General features: G+C 49.8%; 1 protein-coding gene across 4 annotated transcripts in view; it reads right to left on the bottom strand.

Moving 5' to 3' along the window:
- Window positions 1-16,170, bottom strand: part of ECSCR (endothelial cell surface expressed chemotaxis and apoptosis regulator) — a 44,643-nt gene that overhangs the window by 16,325 nt on the left and 12,148 nt on the right. For all 4 annotated transcript variants that reach the window (XM_030573834.1, XM_030573833.1, XM_030573832.1 and 1 more), the window contains exon 2: window positions 4,149-4,193. In XM_030573834.1, coding sequence (XP_030429694.1) covers window positions 4,149-4,193 — 45 coding nt within the window. The remainder of the gene's footprint in view (window positions 1-4,148; window positions 4,194-16,170) is intronic.

The following is a 16,170-nucleotide window of genomic DNA, read 5'->3' on the forward strand; positions in this document are numbered from 1 at the left end:
CCTAACCCATGATTTTTGAATACATGGAGTTGGCAATACTGAGTCCAAGTTTGCAGCCACTGCTCCTAACTTGATGTGACAGTAGATTTCAAATGTGCAGCAGAAGTTCAAAACAAGGGAAACAACAAGAATTAGTGCCCGGACAGGCAGCTTAGGGGCACCATTCTTTTACAGATATTGTTCCCCAGAGCACCGGTTTCCAGATACAACATTTCTGATGGTAAACAGGGAGATAACATCTGGGGAGGGGAATCTGGAGTGAGGTAGTAGGAAAACTGATTGCACTGCTGTTGAGAGAGAGCCAATGGCCTTGCAAACTTCCTTATGCACAGCACAGCCAGCACCCACCAGCACTGCATCCCCAATTCCTCCTGCATTGCACAAAGCTCATTTTAGTTTGTCCCACTTCTGGACCTGACTTGCTCTCCTTAGAGCTCCGGTTTCCCTCGCCCTTGCAGATTAATTGGTTAAAAGGTGGGGTTTTCATGCGGGGAGTTTTTAAAGGTCCATAGTTTCAAAAGCGTCCACATTAATGGGGAAAAACAATTCGCTTTGTTCTATGGGTGCCTCTCTGCACTGTCTCAGTGTCTAAATACGTACACAAACCTGGCTCTTAGGCCTAGACCCTTAGAAGGATTTAGGTACCTAACTCCCATTGATTTCCATGAAAGTTAGGCACCTAAATCCCTCTGAGGATGTGGGTCTTAGTGCTGGATTTTCAGGTGAGCCCATCACCTACAGCCAGGGCCAGGGTTTCTGACACGCTCAGCACGCTGACTGTCGCAATGGGAGCTGCTGGGCACTGTACTCCCTTGAAAGCCAGGGCCTCTGTCTGCAAACTGAGGGCCAGATTCTTCACTGTGATGCCTTCCGTGTCCCAGCACAAAGCAGCGTAAGTAGGTAGTATCTAGGAACCTACATGGGGGCAGGGGGGATGAAGGGCCGTCCTTAGGATTTATGGTGCCCTAGGCGGGATTATTAAACTGGTGCCCCTGTGCCTGTCTTGCTCTTAGCAACACAAACATAAGCTTACACTATTGGAAAACTTGCCTCATACATGTTATTAAAACCAGTTTAACTTAATTAAGCACACTGTAATGCAGATGGACTAGCACTAAAGAAGCAGCACTATAGAAAAAATTCTGATTTGACAGAATGATGCAAATAATATAATGTTTTTAATCTGTCAACATTTTATTGGAAATTTCTATGAAGAGGTATTGAAAGAAGGATTTGTTTTTAATTAAAAGCAATCTTTCTGGCTTTTTTGGCTGCAAAATCAGTAATAATGTCATCGTATGACATAGACAAAGTGATGTCTTGTTTGATTGCAAGAATAGCAAGACCAGTCAAGTGTTCCTGACTCCTTGTAGAGCGGAGATAGTTTTTAATGAGCTTTAGTTTTGAGAAACTCCATTCTCCTGATGCTACTGTTACAGGAATTGTCAGTAGAATACGAGTGGCAATGTACACATTAGGATATATGTCAACAAGTTTGCTGATATGAATAAACTGTACAAAGTCCATCATCGATTTTGCATGTGGCAACATTGATGACAGTGTACTCAATTCTTCATACAGTTCAAGTCCATTTAAATCAAAACGATCGCCGTGCTTCAGGAGGCTCTCTAGGTCAGGGGTCCCCAATGCGGTGCCTGTGGATGCCATGGAGCCTGCTGGGGCCTCTCAGGACGCCTGCGTACTGGCCGGCGGACAAGCATCGTCATCTAGAGGTGTCGCCGCCAAATTTCAGCAGCATTTCGGCAGATGTTCATCTGCCGCCACGGTCCTTCGTCTGGCACCTGGGGGACCACTGATCTAGGTTCTTGCACTTTGTCATTAGTTGCTCTTTTTTTCCTATTTCATTGAATTTAGTCCTGCTCAGCCTGCTACCAGCTGAGTGAATGGAACCCCAGGCCAGCAGCAGGTTGAGTGGCTCAGTCAGGGTATCAGCCGCCGGCCTGCTCAGCCCACTGCCAGCCTGGGGTTCCTTGGGGGTCCCCAGACCAGCAGTGGGTGCTGAGTGCAGGGGCAGCTCCAGGCACCCACGCTCCAAGCAGGTGCCTGGGGCAGCAAGCCACGGGGGGCGCTCTGCAGATGCTGCGAGGGCGGCAGGCAGGGTGCCTTCGGCGGCATGCCTGCGGAGGGTCTGCTGGTCCCGCGGCTTCGGTGGACCTCCCGCAGGATGCTGCGGGATCAGCGGACCCGCCGTGCTTGGGGCGGCAAAATGTCTAGAGCCGCCCCCGGCTGAGTCGGGCCGGCTGCCGGGACCCCGGGTGGCAATGGGGCAGCAGCCGGAACCCCAGAGCAGCAGCAGACTGAGCCGCTCAGCCCGCCGCTGCGTGCCATCAAAAATCAGCTCACTTGCCACCTTTGGCACATGTGCCGTAGGTTGCCGACCCCTGCTCTATACACTTATAAGGAGATGAGCATATTACAGTTGTTGGAGGGCTCTTTAGCAGTAACAGGCTATAGGAAAGTCAGTGAACATTTTTTGTTTCTCTGATGAAAACTGACCCACTCCTTTCCCCATACCAAACTTGTCACAAATAATTGTCAATAATATAATTTTCTGTTTTTGGCTAAGATATTGATTTAAAAAAAATATATATTGAAATTGAATTCAGGATTGTTAGCAAGCATTTTTGGCGAACAAATTTGTTAAATGACAATCTAAATGGCAACACAGTACTGCTTTCATGCTTGGCTCACCCCCCAGCCTGCTGGTCCAACAGCTGCAGTAGAGGAGGAGATAGGTGGAAAACTGCAGGACCCCAAAATCCACCTCTTGGGGTGCAGAGTGACAACAGCAGCAGCAAACCCTCAGGTCCTATTACATGCCAGTTGGCACCACTGCCAGCCCAATGGATCATGGTGAAGTTAGCACAGCATCTGATTTCAGGGACAGGACATCCATGGAGGCACAGCAGCTCATCCTGCCTTGTGCAACTCCCCCCGGATGAGATGGATCACTGCCAGCCCGGGGAAGAGATGCGCTCCCAAGCTAGGGTGACCAGATCCAGATGTCCTGATTTTATAGGGCCAGTCCTGATATTTGGGGCTTTGTCTTATATAGGCACCAATTACCCCCACCTAGGGTGGCCAGACAGCAAGTGTGAAAAATCAGGATGGGAGGTGGGGGGGAATAGGAGCCTATATAAGAAAAAGACCCAAAAATTGGCACTGTCCCTATAAAAGTGGGACATCTGCTCACCCTACCCCAACCCTCTGTCCTGATTTTTCACACATGCTATCTGGCTATCCCCAGCCCAGCCCTCTGTGACCATTCCAATCCTGGCTGCCTGCGAGGAAGTGAGTTACTTTCACTGTCATTCCTCAGCAGGCAGCCAGCCTCCCCTCCCCTTGCAGCACCTCACCCAACCCAGCCCGGACGGGGTGGGGAAAGGGGTGCTCCATGGGGGGGAGGAAGAAAGGGGGGTACTCTGTGGGGCAGGGGGGAGAAGAATGTATGTTATGGGGGACAACAAAGGATACTGCCAGAGCCGCCGAGCCTGCCTCACCTCACGCTGGGGGAAAGAGTCACACTCACAGGTGAGTTCCTTCCCAGAGATCCCAGCAGCCAATCCCCTCCCTCAGACTGTGCTGCATTCAGCTCTCTCTTGGGCCTAGCAGCTCTGCCCTTACATGCTCCACTGCTTCCCATCTGTCCGGGTTCCTGGCAGAGTGGTGCCCCCAGGCAGAGTGGTGCCCTAGGCAGCTGCCTGTTCTGCCTATGACTAAGGACGGCCTGGGGGGGGATGGATCCCGTCCCAACCTGGGTGTGTGGGGGCAGTTCAAGTAATGTAGCTCTTTCACAGACTCTCCAGTCCTCCAGTTGGGATCCCAATGGCTATGCCCCCATTCCTTCCCACACTCTACATGATGAGCTTGGTGGAGTTGGTGCAGAGCTCAATTCCACCACGGGCAAGGGGTGGGAGGCGGGATGGAGGGGGAGCCAGTCCACCTCAATGCGCCTGCCCCTTGCATAGCAGAAGCACCACACTATGCTGGGGTCCTTACATTGCCTCTACAGGCAGGGGTAAATTTCATCCTAAAGCGTAATCCCAGCTGTTCTCTAAGCAGTGGCTGTTCTAAGAGACACATATGAAAAGGGAGGGGCTGAGATCCTGGGATGATTTGTTTTTTACCTGCTGGGCCTCCTCTAGTGAGAGATGAAGTTATGGCCTCAGCATCTGAAAGAGAAAAAGGCAGCTTGTTAATGAAATAATGGGCTGGTATTTTCCCTGAGGCTGGCAGGGAGGGGTTTCTTTTGGCAGAGCCCCTCTGGCCATTCTGGCTCCATTTGTGACAGGTTTCTATAAATCCACCCCTAGGAGCCTGGCTCTGTGTATGTGGGAAAGCTCCTGTTTGTCTAGGCAGAGAGCAGCCTCAGAGCCTACAGGGCATTCTGTGGATCAGGTTTGGGGAAGCGGGTACAGCTGAGAATACCTTGCCCCTCCCTAGTCCCAAAGGAGGGCTTCATCCCTCATTCTCATCCCCACCCTCTAGGTTTCTGCTAGAGGAGTGAGTCTAGTTCCCAGTGAGGCTCTGTAGACGGGAGGCAGTGGAGCAGCACATCCCCTATTCACCCTAGCCAATGCCCCCTTCCTCACACAAGCACTGTCTCCTTGGGTGTAAGTGAGGATACAGCTGCTTTGCACTACCATAGCCAGGGAATTGTCTACAGCTGGAATGCCTTGCTCATGATCAAAGCCCCCAGCAGCTCAGTGGCAGAGGCAGGACTGGAACCCAGGAGTCCTACCTCCCCTTCCTTGTTCTCTAGGTACAACCTGGCCTCCCACCAGACCAGAGAAGTAGAGGATGGAGGGAGTAGTCACACATAGCTGTAAAAGCAGTGAATCCTGCAAGGGAAGTGATCCTTAGGATTCTACAGCTCCAATCAGTCTCATGCACAGCAGTATCATTGCACGTAATAGAAACTGAAACAGGCACAGGCCACAGAGACTTTGCACCCATTGTTCCAGGTCAGTGCTTCAATACTGGGGTGAAAACTGCTTTGCAGGTGCCGAGAGACAGCATCCAGAGGTTGAATCAGGCCCATCACGACACAGGCTCCATCCTTACTTACAGTGCAAGCCCAGAATGTACCCTAGTGTTGCTGTTCTCATGCATATACGCATGCGTGTGCTCACACAGAGTGTATCCCAGCGTGGTTGCTATTACGCACAGACAGAGCATATCCCTGGATTATTATTAAGCACTCGTGTACGTGCACACAAACACACACACACACACACGAGAAGGGAAGATACAGAAGGAATGATAATGATCCCTTACAACACTAGCATTTTTCAGGTTTCCAGCCAAATCAATGGATGTAATTACTCTGTCAAAGCGTGGTTACAGAAGAGAACGTTGGGCCTCTCCTCCCACGCAGCTCAAGTGGCTGAAAGCCAGAAAGCAGCCCGACAAATGGGCGGCTGACACATTGTTCTTGTATCATCTCTCTGCAAACCACATTACTGACATTGTTCCACTGGTTGCAGCCAGGTGAATTATAACAGTTCTGAGAGCGTGGACTGAGTGCAGGATTCACGATGTGCACACCTGTTCACTATGAATTGACCTTCCACAATGCCCCCAAGATGTGAGGTCAGAATCAGGGGTGGCTCCATGCCCCAGCACCCCAAGCGCGAGCTTGGGGTGGCAAGCTGCGGGGGGCACTCTGCTGGCGCTGCGAGGGTGACAGGCAGGCTACCTTCGGTGGCTTGCCTGTGGAGGGTCCGCTGGTCCCACGGCTTCAGTGGACCTCTCGCAGGCGTGCCTACGGAGAGTCCGCTGGTCCCGCGGCTTCAGAGGACCTCCCGCAGGCATGCCTGCGGGAGGTCCGCCAAAGCCGCGGGACCAGCAGACCCTGCCTGCCGTGCTTGGGGCGGCAAAATCCCTAGAGCCGCCCCTGGTCAGAACTAATAATTAACTAACAATTTTACCATGATTCCCTTCCCTGGATTCCCCAGGGTGCTTGGCCTCTCTGTATTGTCTGTTAGGTGTTTGCTGTTTCTTCACACTCCAGCTCCTGGACACTTGTGCTTGCATAAGAATCTCTGCTTTTATTTGACACCAAAATAAAAAAAAAAATCTAGCCCTCTTGGTTGTGGAGAGATGCTAGAAAATGAGACCTGAATGTACTCCAGAGCAGTGGTGGTCAACCTGCAGCCCATGGGCCAAACGCAGCCTGTCAGGGTAATCCACAGGGTAATCCCGGCCAATGCAGAGAGCCACTGGGAGCTGTGGGCTGCTGTGCAAATGTAAACAAACTGTCCTGTGGCCCACCAGCAGACTGCCCTGTATGGGTATCACTTCCATTACTCCCTTTCATGAGCTACTCGTGGGAGATCAGCGTCTGCTGGGCTACTGCTCCCTTCCCATGCAGGTGGGCGAGGGGTATGCTGGTGGGGAAGGGGACTGACCAGAACTTTGACTCCACTCCTACCCCCAGCAGCCAGGAAGTTGTACTGCTGTGGAGGAGATATTAATCTGCGCTAGGCATAGGCAGGGCCAGAATAATGGATAAGCAAACTAGGCACATGGCTATGGCCCAAATTCAGAGGGAGTGCCTATTTTTTAAATATATTTATTTTATTTAACTGATGCAGATTTGCAGGCAAAGTGAAAGACCCTCACTCCCCTGCATGAATGACATTGTGACCTTGTAACGTTGCTCAAATGTGGGCCTTTCAGTTCATGTGCAAATCGGCACCAGTGGATGAGTGGGCAGATAATTCTTACTCACAGCTGAGACTCGCTTTGCCTTTCCCAACCCCACCAAGGAGAGAGGAGGGGGTTGGGTAAAGAAACCACTTCCTCCTCCAACCAGATAGGAGCCCAGGTGTGTATGTCCGCCTAGGGCCCAGCGATGAGTTAATCCAGCCCTGGGAATAGCGCTGATTTAGATCACTTCTCTCCACGGGCAAGGGGAGAACCAGACAGTGAGGTCCAAGCCTTCAAAATGATTTTGCTGGCCTGTCTGAAAGAGATTGAGTGGTCTTAATTATTCAGTGATGACAATGGGTCAAATTTTCAGAAGGGCCTAAATCCCATTTTTAAATAGAATGCAGGCACATAGGACCAGATTTTAAAGGAAATTAGGTCTGCCCCTAGGCCTAAATGCCATTGACTTTGGGCAATCACATCCTGGCCCTGCTGAACCCAAGCTTCTGGGGCTTTCATAGTTTCCAAGGCCAGAAGGGACCATCTGTCTGACCTCATGTATAGCACAGGCCAAAGAACTTCCCCGAACAGGTTCCTGGCTGATCCAGAGCAGATCTTTTAGAAAAACATCCACCATGACCCTTGGTAAGTTGTTCCAGTGGTTAATTACCCTCACTGTTCAAAATTTACACTGTATTTCCAGTCTGAATTTCTCTAGTTTCAGCTTCCAGCCATTGGATCTTGCTTGTGTGGCCCCCGGGAGCTTATGCTTGGTGCATGTTTTTTGGATGGAAGCCCCTCAACTAGAAGGTTTTTTTCCAAAGCCATTTTAAAAGTATCCCAGCCAGATGAAGAGATTAACAGCACATACAATTTGATGAATAAATATTAAGTCATAGGTTTCTTTCCAGCTAAAGTTTCTCCCAACAAACACCCTTACCTGAAAATGCGCCCCTGCTTTTTTGTTCTGTGGTGGCAAAACAATTGAAACAATTTGCATCAAATCTCAATGGAAGTTAGTCTGCACTGACAACAGCTGCTGGGCCACAATCCCTCCCATGCCTCTTAACAGGCATTGATGCAATATTAATACCCTAAACATCAGGGTTTGTAAATATCCGACCTGAACAATACTCTGCTGCAACTGTACCACAGAAATTTCCCCAAAAGTAAATAGCTCTTCTTTCCCCAAACTGTTACTTTTCCAAACCGAAGGCACCATCCTGTCACCTTGCCTAGATGACTAACTGCCCGTAACATCACATTTTCTTTTTTAGATTAAGCCATATTTTTTAGAGCACGCGTATCACTCCAAGCACCTGAAATTTCTACAATAGCTATTGTTTATGCTTGGTAACTTCCAGACAGCTGAGCTGGAGCTTAATGCACTTTTAAGAGAATTGGTATCTGGGTTGGCAATTGACGTATACAGTTTTCAGCCCAGTTGAATAGAAGTCCTAAAGCAGCTAAGCCCGGAAATTGGACATATGGGAATGAGGGAGGGCAGGGGGAGAGGAGGAAGCTCCCTCCTGGCAAATAAAGGAAAGAGGAAGGTGACCGCAACTGCTTTGGCCACCCCAACCCACTAGATCCTAGTGAGGGTCGTGTTGTGTTGCTGCTCGGTACAGCTAGATGGAGCTAGTTCTTCAGTACAGTATACCATCAACGTGCTAGCTCCGATTATAGGAAGGTCAACAAAAGCCTTGAGGGTTTCTGGAGACCTTTGTAAGCTTGAGCCTGCAGGACACCAGTGAGACTGAGCTAGCCAGGCTCCTGGCCTCACTTAGGAGCAGGAAAGACAGAATGGGATTTTTGATCCAGTCAACTGACCTGTTGAGCAGTGGGCTGATCAGCCCTACTACCTGATGGAAGTACCATCCGCTCAGACAGGCAGTCATGACAAGGGAGTGGTCTGCCAGGGGGAGGGCAGAGATCCATAGAAGGTACCTTAGATCTAGTTGGACCTCCTGTATAACACAGGCCAGAGACGTCCATCCAGCTACTCCTGCACTGAGCCCAATAACTTGTGTTTGAGTAAAGCATCTCCTGCAGTAAGGCAGCCTGTCTTGTTGAGAAGTCTTTGAGATGGAGAATCTGCCCCTTCCCTTGGTAGTTTGTTCCAGTGGTTAAATCAACTTCACATTAAAAATGTGCAGGGCCTGATTAATCTTTTGTGGGCTCTGGTGCCTGAATCGTGGCCTCGCCCCCAAAGGCCTCATTCATGCTCCGCTCAGATGCCTCACTTTTGCTTAGCTTCCCCCCCCCGAAGCCATGCCCACGCTGTGCCCTAATCAGGTCACACCTACAGCTATGTCTACACTGGGGCAAAGGTTTAATTTCCGTCTTGAGTGGATATACCCCAAGATAGACAACTAAACCCAGAGCCAGGGAAGCAATGAAAGGCAGCCCAAATGATGGCGCAGGAGTGGAGACGCAAAAGGAGTGTTTAAAGGAAATGCCAAGCGTCCAGGCTTACTGCTGACAGGCTTCCAAGTGGTGAATCCTTGTGCAGGGAGGGGAATGATGCTGACAAAGAATGTGCGTGTTGTATGCTGCGGGGGAGCGGGGCGGAGTGACTCGGGTCATAGAAGAATATGTTGTATGTGTCTGGAGAGTGCCCATCAATCACACCACAGGTCCCAATCCCCAAAAACAGCCCTTTGGCGCGACTGAAATACAAATAAGTAACAATAACAGACAGGTTGCCTCCAGCAGGGCTGCAATTACAATAAACATCAGAGCAACTCAAATGACTTGCCACTGAATTTAAATGCTGCCCAATTACCGTTTTCTTGAGGCTGGAATGATTTACGGTTAGATCTTGCAGTTTTAGGTGGGGTGTGGGAGGCTGCTGAGTGATTCATGATGGGAAATACTGCAGTTTCTGGCCCTGCTGGAACAGGAGAGTCCTGATAACACTGATCCAGGCTCCCCTTAGGGCTACAGGGACATGTCACCTCCCTCATTCATGGAGAACTTTATTTCCCCAGAGGAAGGAGAATTTGGGATTCTATTTGTGGTATTTCTTCTTTAACTTTATTTTATATAGCGAGAGCCACATGTACATTAAAACAATAATGTGATGGGTTTTAGAGATTCCTGGTCGGTTTTTATTTTTGGAACTTCAGATGTTTCAAGAGTTTTTACTCGCAGGCGTATTTCCCAGCTGCTCTGATGCAGCATAAAGAGAGGCACTTGATTTCTTTAAGAAAGTTACAGTCAGCGGCAGGAACTTAATCAACAGCTGTGGTTTGTCTTCTTTGGCACCAGGGGCCTGATCTTTCCCTTGACTTCACTGGGCTTTGAATCAGGCCCCAGAAGGGCTCTGCTCAGTGACACGTGCTAGCAGATTGCTGGATTCCTCACGGCGCAGAAATTCATGTCATCCATAAAAAGACTCAGATTTGGGCTTTATGAGGGCAAAGTGCATGGGGTTGGAGGGACAGAACTCCATCCCACCAACGCAGGAGGGCTGTGTAACACCCTGTGCCTTGGCATCACACGTTGAGGGTGTTATGCCACTGGAGTCACATAAGTAGCCCCCTCCTGGCCTGACTCTTGCCTGTTTGGAAGTGGAGTGAAATCCTTCCTTTCTGAACGTGCAGAGAGCTCCCACATTCCCCCGGTGTTCTGCTCTGTAAACGATAAGTACAGGGCCTCTATGACCTTCTAGCGGCCCTCTGCCCCGAGATCCACGCCCCCTTTGTTTTTTATGAGGTACACAATATATGCCTCCAGAAAAGAGAGTGGAATCATTATCATCATCACAATAATACTTTGACCTTTCATCTCAGACTTTCACAGCACTTTAGCCAAGATTTTCCTAATTACGAGCCTACATTTAGGCTTCTAAATTAATTATTTAGCCACTTAAGTGACCCAATTTTCAAAAATGCTAATATAAACTCGTGGGTGAAACACAGCAGCTGCTAAGCAGCCCACAGCAACAGTAAAGAACAGCTTATGATGGCAATGAAGGAAAATCCTATATCTCATTGAAGCTGCAGGTGGAGATTCTGCTAGGTAGAATTTAATCTGATGGATGGAATCCTGTATATAATGTTTGTAGTTACTAGCTGTGACAGATATTGAAACCATATGCGGGATCTTAGACTTTGGGGACCATATTGTTTTAAGTTTATATATCATTGAGGGCCACGGACTGTAGGCAACTCCAGGGTGGTTGAACAACGGAATAAATTGCCTAGGGAGGTTGTGGAATCTCCATCACTGGAGATTTTTAAGAGCAGGCTAGACAAACACTTGTCAGTCTAGATCAGTGGTTCTCACTTTTTTTCCTGTGGACCACTTGAAAATTGCTTATGGTCTCGGCAGACCAAATGTTGCTTGTACCGTTAGCTAACTATTTTAACATGCTTTGGATAAAAGCACTATATATAAAAAAATGATCAATTAACTTTTTGTTCTACAAATAAAAGCACACAACTCATATTTTAATATCAGTAGTCTTACCTTTCTAATGCGATGGATGTGCCCTCTCCCACCCCTCTGTGGCAGCCCCCGAGCTGGGGCTGAGAAGAAGGGGGTGGTCCCTCCCCCACCACAACAGCCCCTGAACTGGGGCTGGGAAGGAGGGAGGTCTGTCCCTGGCAGCCACAGTCACCTCTTTCTCTAGCCACCACAGCCCAGCATATCCCAAATTCCCCCTCATCCCCTCTTCTCACCCCACTGCCCCCTCGCACCTACCCCTTATTCCCCCAAGGCCACCACCTCACCTTACACGTGGCTCTTCTTCAGGGTCCAGGCACCTAACTAGTGGAGCCACGCCTGAATGGCTCCATTAATTAGGTTGGTGGCCTTTCATTTTCTTGTGTGCAGCTGCCCAGGCACGCACCTTAGAGAGAACCATTCGTGGACCACCTGAACGGAGCTCGCAAACCACTGGTGGTCCATGGACCACAGTTTGAGAACCTCTGGTCTGGCTAATACCTAGTCCTGCCATGTGTGCAGGGAACTGGACTAGATGACCTCTCAAGGTCCCTTCTAGTCCTATGATTCTATGGGGAGGAGAGCTACCACAGCTCCTCCAGGGATTAAACACAATGGGAGTTGATTGCGGGAATCACTTAGGCTGTAAACAACTCCAGAGAAGTACAGTCAGCTGGGGGGGCTTGCAGAGACTAGTTCATACTGGGGGGGGGGAGTTCAGAGACCAGCAGACAAAGAATCTTTTCTTTAAACAGCCTGAATTTAAACTGATCCAGAGACTTCTTTCTGATCCAGCAAATGGACACACCCACCTGGCCAAGGATTAACCCAACCCTTGAAGAAAAGGCTGGGTGACCTCAGGTAAGATTTGAGTATGTGTATAGAAACCTTGGTTGTTGTTATGGGTGTTCTTTGTAATGCTTTCACCCAAATATGACTATTCTTAGGCTTTGTGAAGGCTGGCAGGTAACTGGTATACACCATTGTAGCCCCTGGAGAAAGGTTACCCACAGATGCTGGATTCCACTCAGACCTAATGGGGAAAATCACAGTGACATGCAGAGGAACTGCTAGTCTAAACCCCCAGGCTGGAGACAGAGACCCACAGGTCTCTGGCCGAGAAGTGACGACTAGGAAGCCTGAAACTTTAAGTGGGTGACCTCGAGAAAAACTGGGGTGGGGCTGGGGGTTTCAAAGGTGCAGTTAACCCTGAAAGTGTGACACTATTTATCCATCTTTACTTAATGTACATAGACATGTCTTATCATTCAGCATCATGACCATGGCCCTTGAGTTTATTAGATTTGATTATTTATATTACACTAGTAACTATAGACCTCTGTGAAGATCTGTGCCGCATTGTGCTACCTAGGTGTCCATAAGGTGGGTGCACAATTGGTTGGACAACTGTATCAGAGAGTAGTTATCCGTGGTTCACATTCAAGCTGGAAAGGCATATTGCATAGGATCCTGCAGGGATCTGTCCTGAGTGCAGTTCTATTAAATATCTTCGTCAGTGATTTGGCTAATGGCATGGAGAGCACATTTATAAAATTTGTGGATGACACCAAGCTGGGAGGGGTCACTAGTGCTTTGGAAGACGGGAGTAGAATTCAAAATGATCTTGACAAACTGGAGAAATGGTCTGAAATAATAGGATGTAATTAAATAAGGGCAAATACAAAGTACTATGCTTAGGAAGGAATGATCAGTTGCACAAATAGGTCATTGCCCATTTTGTAAGTTCCTGCTAAGGCGCACACCTGAGCAGCTGCGCAGGAAGTCACCAAGGGTCTTGCACTTACCTCCCGCCAGCTCCGGGGCTGCGGCATGGCAGGGAGAGAGGAGGACCCTCCAGTCCAAGAGCTGCTGCGGCAGGGAGAGGCGCCTCTCCCTCCCAACCCCAGAGCTGCTGCGGCAGGGAGAGAGGAGGACTCCCTCAGTGCCGGAGCTGCTGTGGCAGGAAGAGGCGCTTCTCCCCCAGTCCAGGTGCTGCTGGTGGGGGAGAGAGCTGAGGGGAGTCCTCTCTCCCCACTGCAGCTCCAGGGCAGCCTGAACCCCAACCCCCCCCAACCCCACCCCAGAGCCTGCACCCCCAGCTGGAACCCTCACCTCCTCACACATTAACCCTCTGCCCCAGCCCTGAAACCCCTCCCACACTCCAAACCCCTCGGTCCCACCCCTGCCACACATTGGTGCACATAACAAAATTCATTCTGCACATGGATGGGAAAAATTAGAGGAAACATTGGCAATGACTGCCTAGGAAGGAGTACTGCAAAAAGATCTGGGGGTTCTAGTGGATCACAAACTAAATAGGAGTCAACAATGTAATAGTGTTGTACAAAAAAAAAAAAAAGGGCGAGCATCCTTCTGGGATGTATTAGCAGGAATGTTGCAAATAAGACACAAGTAAGTCAGTCTTCCCTCTACTCAGCATTCATAAGTCCTCAGCTGGAGTACTGTGTCCAGTTCTGGGCACCATACTGTGGAAAGATGTGGACAAATTGGGGAAAGTCCACAGGACAACAACAAAAAATGATTAAAGGTTCCAATCAAGAGCTTTAATCACAACTCCATGCTCCTAGCAGAGGGCTGGTTCTCATTTGTTCACTACTCACTGGATTTGCTTTCTAGCTGCTTTTGCTGGAGACGGATCAGTGTTCTACGGAAAGTCAATTAAAAACCATTTGACTCTTTAAAAATAATAAAAAAAGGCAGCAAGCCAAAAGCCAAACAATGCGAGGAAGCGGCGTGTGTGGGACGGGACAGCCACGTTACAGTACTTGTCGAATCCTATTTACTAATTCCATTGAGTCAAGCAGCTAGCAATGCATGAGGGCATGTGCTTCCTTCCAGTGCCCTCCTGAAGGCTGGGCCTAGGAGAGCTGCCTCCTGCATTTGTCCACCCCCACGCCAACATTCTTCATCATCATCAGCTGTCCAAGTGAAACAGATCTGTTCTGTGAAGCCGCGTCCTCAGAATAGGTCCCTGGCCGCTGCCAGGAGATCCCCCACCCAGCTGGCACTTCCAGTTTCCTAAGCACACCTCTGTTTGGAAAACAGTGCTGTGTTTGTTCTGGGTTCCCATGGCAGTGGTGCTCTTGGCCTCTCTGCTGTGTGGTTGCTTGGGTCTGTCTGGCTTGGCCTGGGGAAGGATCAGCTGCTTGCCATGTTTGGGTGAAATAGGCTGAGAAAAACCTTCTGTTCAGGCTGGGACTAGAAACCCACTGCAGACTCCCAGCCCAGCTAGCTGATGACTATTGTCTAATCCAAGCATTGTCCACGAACAGAGCTATCGTGCAGGGTTCTGACAATCTTTACTCCAAAAATGGTGCATTTCTAGCTAATAAAATTACAAGATTGTCACCTGTTTGTGTGTCACTCTGAAGTCTGGACTGTCTGTTGAATCAGGGTGAAGCCATGGAACAGCTACAAGCATAGCTGAGAGCATTCTTTGTTCAGAATATCCCATGGTCATTCACTGGGATTTCACAGTCTGGTACGGCCCAGTTTTTAAGTTCTCAGCCATTTTGACTTTATGAATTACACCTGTGCAGTGTACAGTTGCAGCAATGCATGTATCTAGGTTGTGCCAAGAGTCCTAGACCCTTGTGATATTAGAGGTACTCAACCAATCACCCACCTTACTCTACAACTAATTTTCATGCAACAGTTTCATTGGTTGTATGAAGGAGACTGTACACATGGTGGATCACTTGGCTCAGCTGCTACACCAATGCAACAGTACAGGCTTCCAGCTATTAGTTATTTTGTACGAAACTTTCTTTTTGTACTGCACTTTTACATTTCAGAGAAGTCTGCTGGCATCAGGGCTGGCTGCCATTTTGTTCTCAGAGCTGCTGCAGCATGTTACAGAGAAAACATACACTGTGCTCTCTCTTGGAGACTCGCCTTTGTTTTTTTCTCATTTTATTCTGGCTGGCTCAGCATTAACACCCACCTTTAGGGCTTGGATTTGGGCAGAGAGATGGTGAGGGGATGGATTTTTCTAATTCCAATTCCTTTCCCCTTTGTTTCTCGAGCACCCTGTTCTTCCTGGCCAAAGCTGAGAGAGGAAGGGAAAGTACCTGATGAAGCAGGCCTATCTGAACTCATCCATTTCATGCCCTGGGGAGTTGTGTAAACACCTTCACCAGCTTCCAGTCTTCTCTGTCTGCACTAAGGAATGTGCCCAGATGTAGCTGTGCTGTGGTCCCTCACAAAGGGATTAGGCAAGGTGGGGGGAAGAGGGAGAAGGCAGAGGACAAATTCAGTCATCCAGGTTATTAGCTTCCTGTTCCACATCATTGAGACAAAGGATTCCATGTCACCTTCCCCAGCCTCACCTTACAGCTGCTGCTGGGGTGGAGGCAGTGGTGAGCTGGAGCCGGTTCCCACTGGTTCACAAGAACCATTTGTTAAATTTAGAAGCTGGTGTAGAACCGGCTGTTAAAGGGGCAGGCGGGCAAACAACTCCAGTCCATGGGCCACATCTGGCCTGCAGGACTGTCCTGTCTCCGGCTCGCCTGAGCTCCCAGCTGGGGAGGCTCCTCTGGCCCCTCCCCCGCTTCCCTCCCCCCCTCACAGAGCCCCAGCGCACTGGGCCGCCGGCGCCAGTGCTCTGCGCAGTTCTGCAGCTCCTGCCACTTTGAGCGGCATGGTAAGGTGGGGGGCTGCGAGCTCCAGTGGGCTGCGCGGCATCCTTACATGCTGCTCTGAGCAGCATGGTAAGGGGGCCGGGCCAGGGCTGGGAGGAGGGGTTGGATAAGGCAGAAGCCAGGCAGGGAGTGGTTGGAGGAGGCAGAGGTTCTGGGGGAGCGGTCGGGGGATGGGGGGGTTTCAGGTAGGCATGAGTTCCGGGGGTCTGTTCGGGTGGTGGTGGATGTGGTCAGGGCAGTCAGGGGACAGGGAGCGGGGAGAGTTGGGTAGAGGGTGAGTTCCTGGGGGGCAGTTATGGTGGGGGGTCTCAGGAGGGGGTGGTCAGGGGACAAGGAGCAGGGTGGGTTGATGGGTTGAGGGTTCTGAGGGGGGCAGCCGGGGGCAGGA

This window comes from Gopherus evgoodei, chromosome 8, assembly GCF_007399415.2.
Source record: "Gopherus evgoodei ecotype Sinaloan lineage chromosome 8, rGopEvg1_v1.p, whole genome shotgun sequence".
In the NCBI taxonomy this organism is placed as follows: domain Eukaryota; kingdom Metazoa; phylum Chordata; order Testudines; family Testudinidae; genus Gopherus; species Gopherus evgoodei.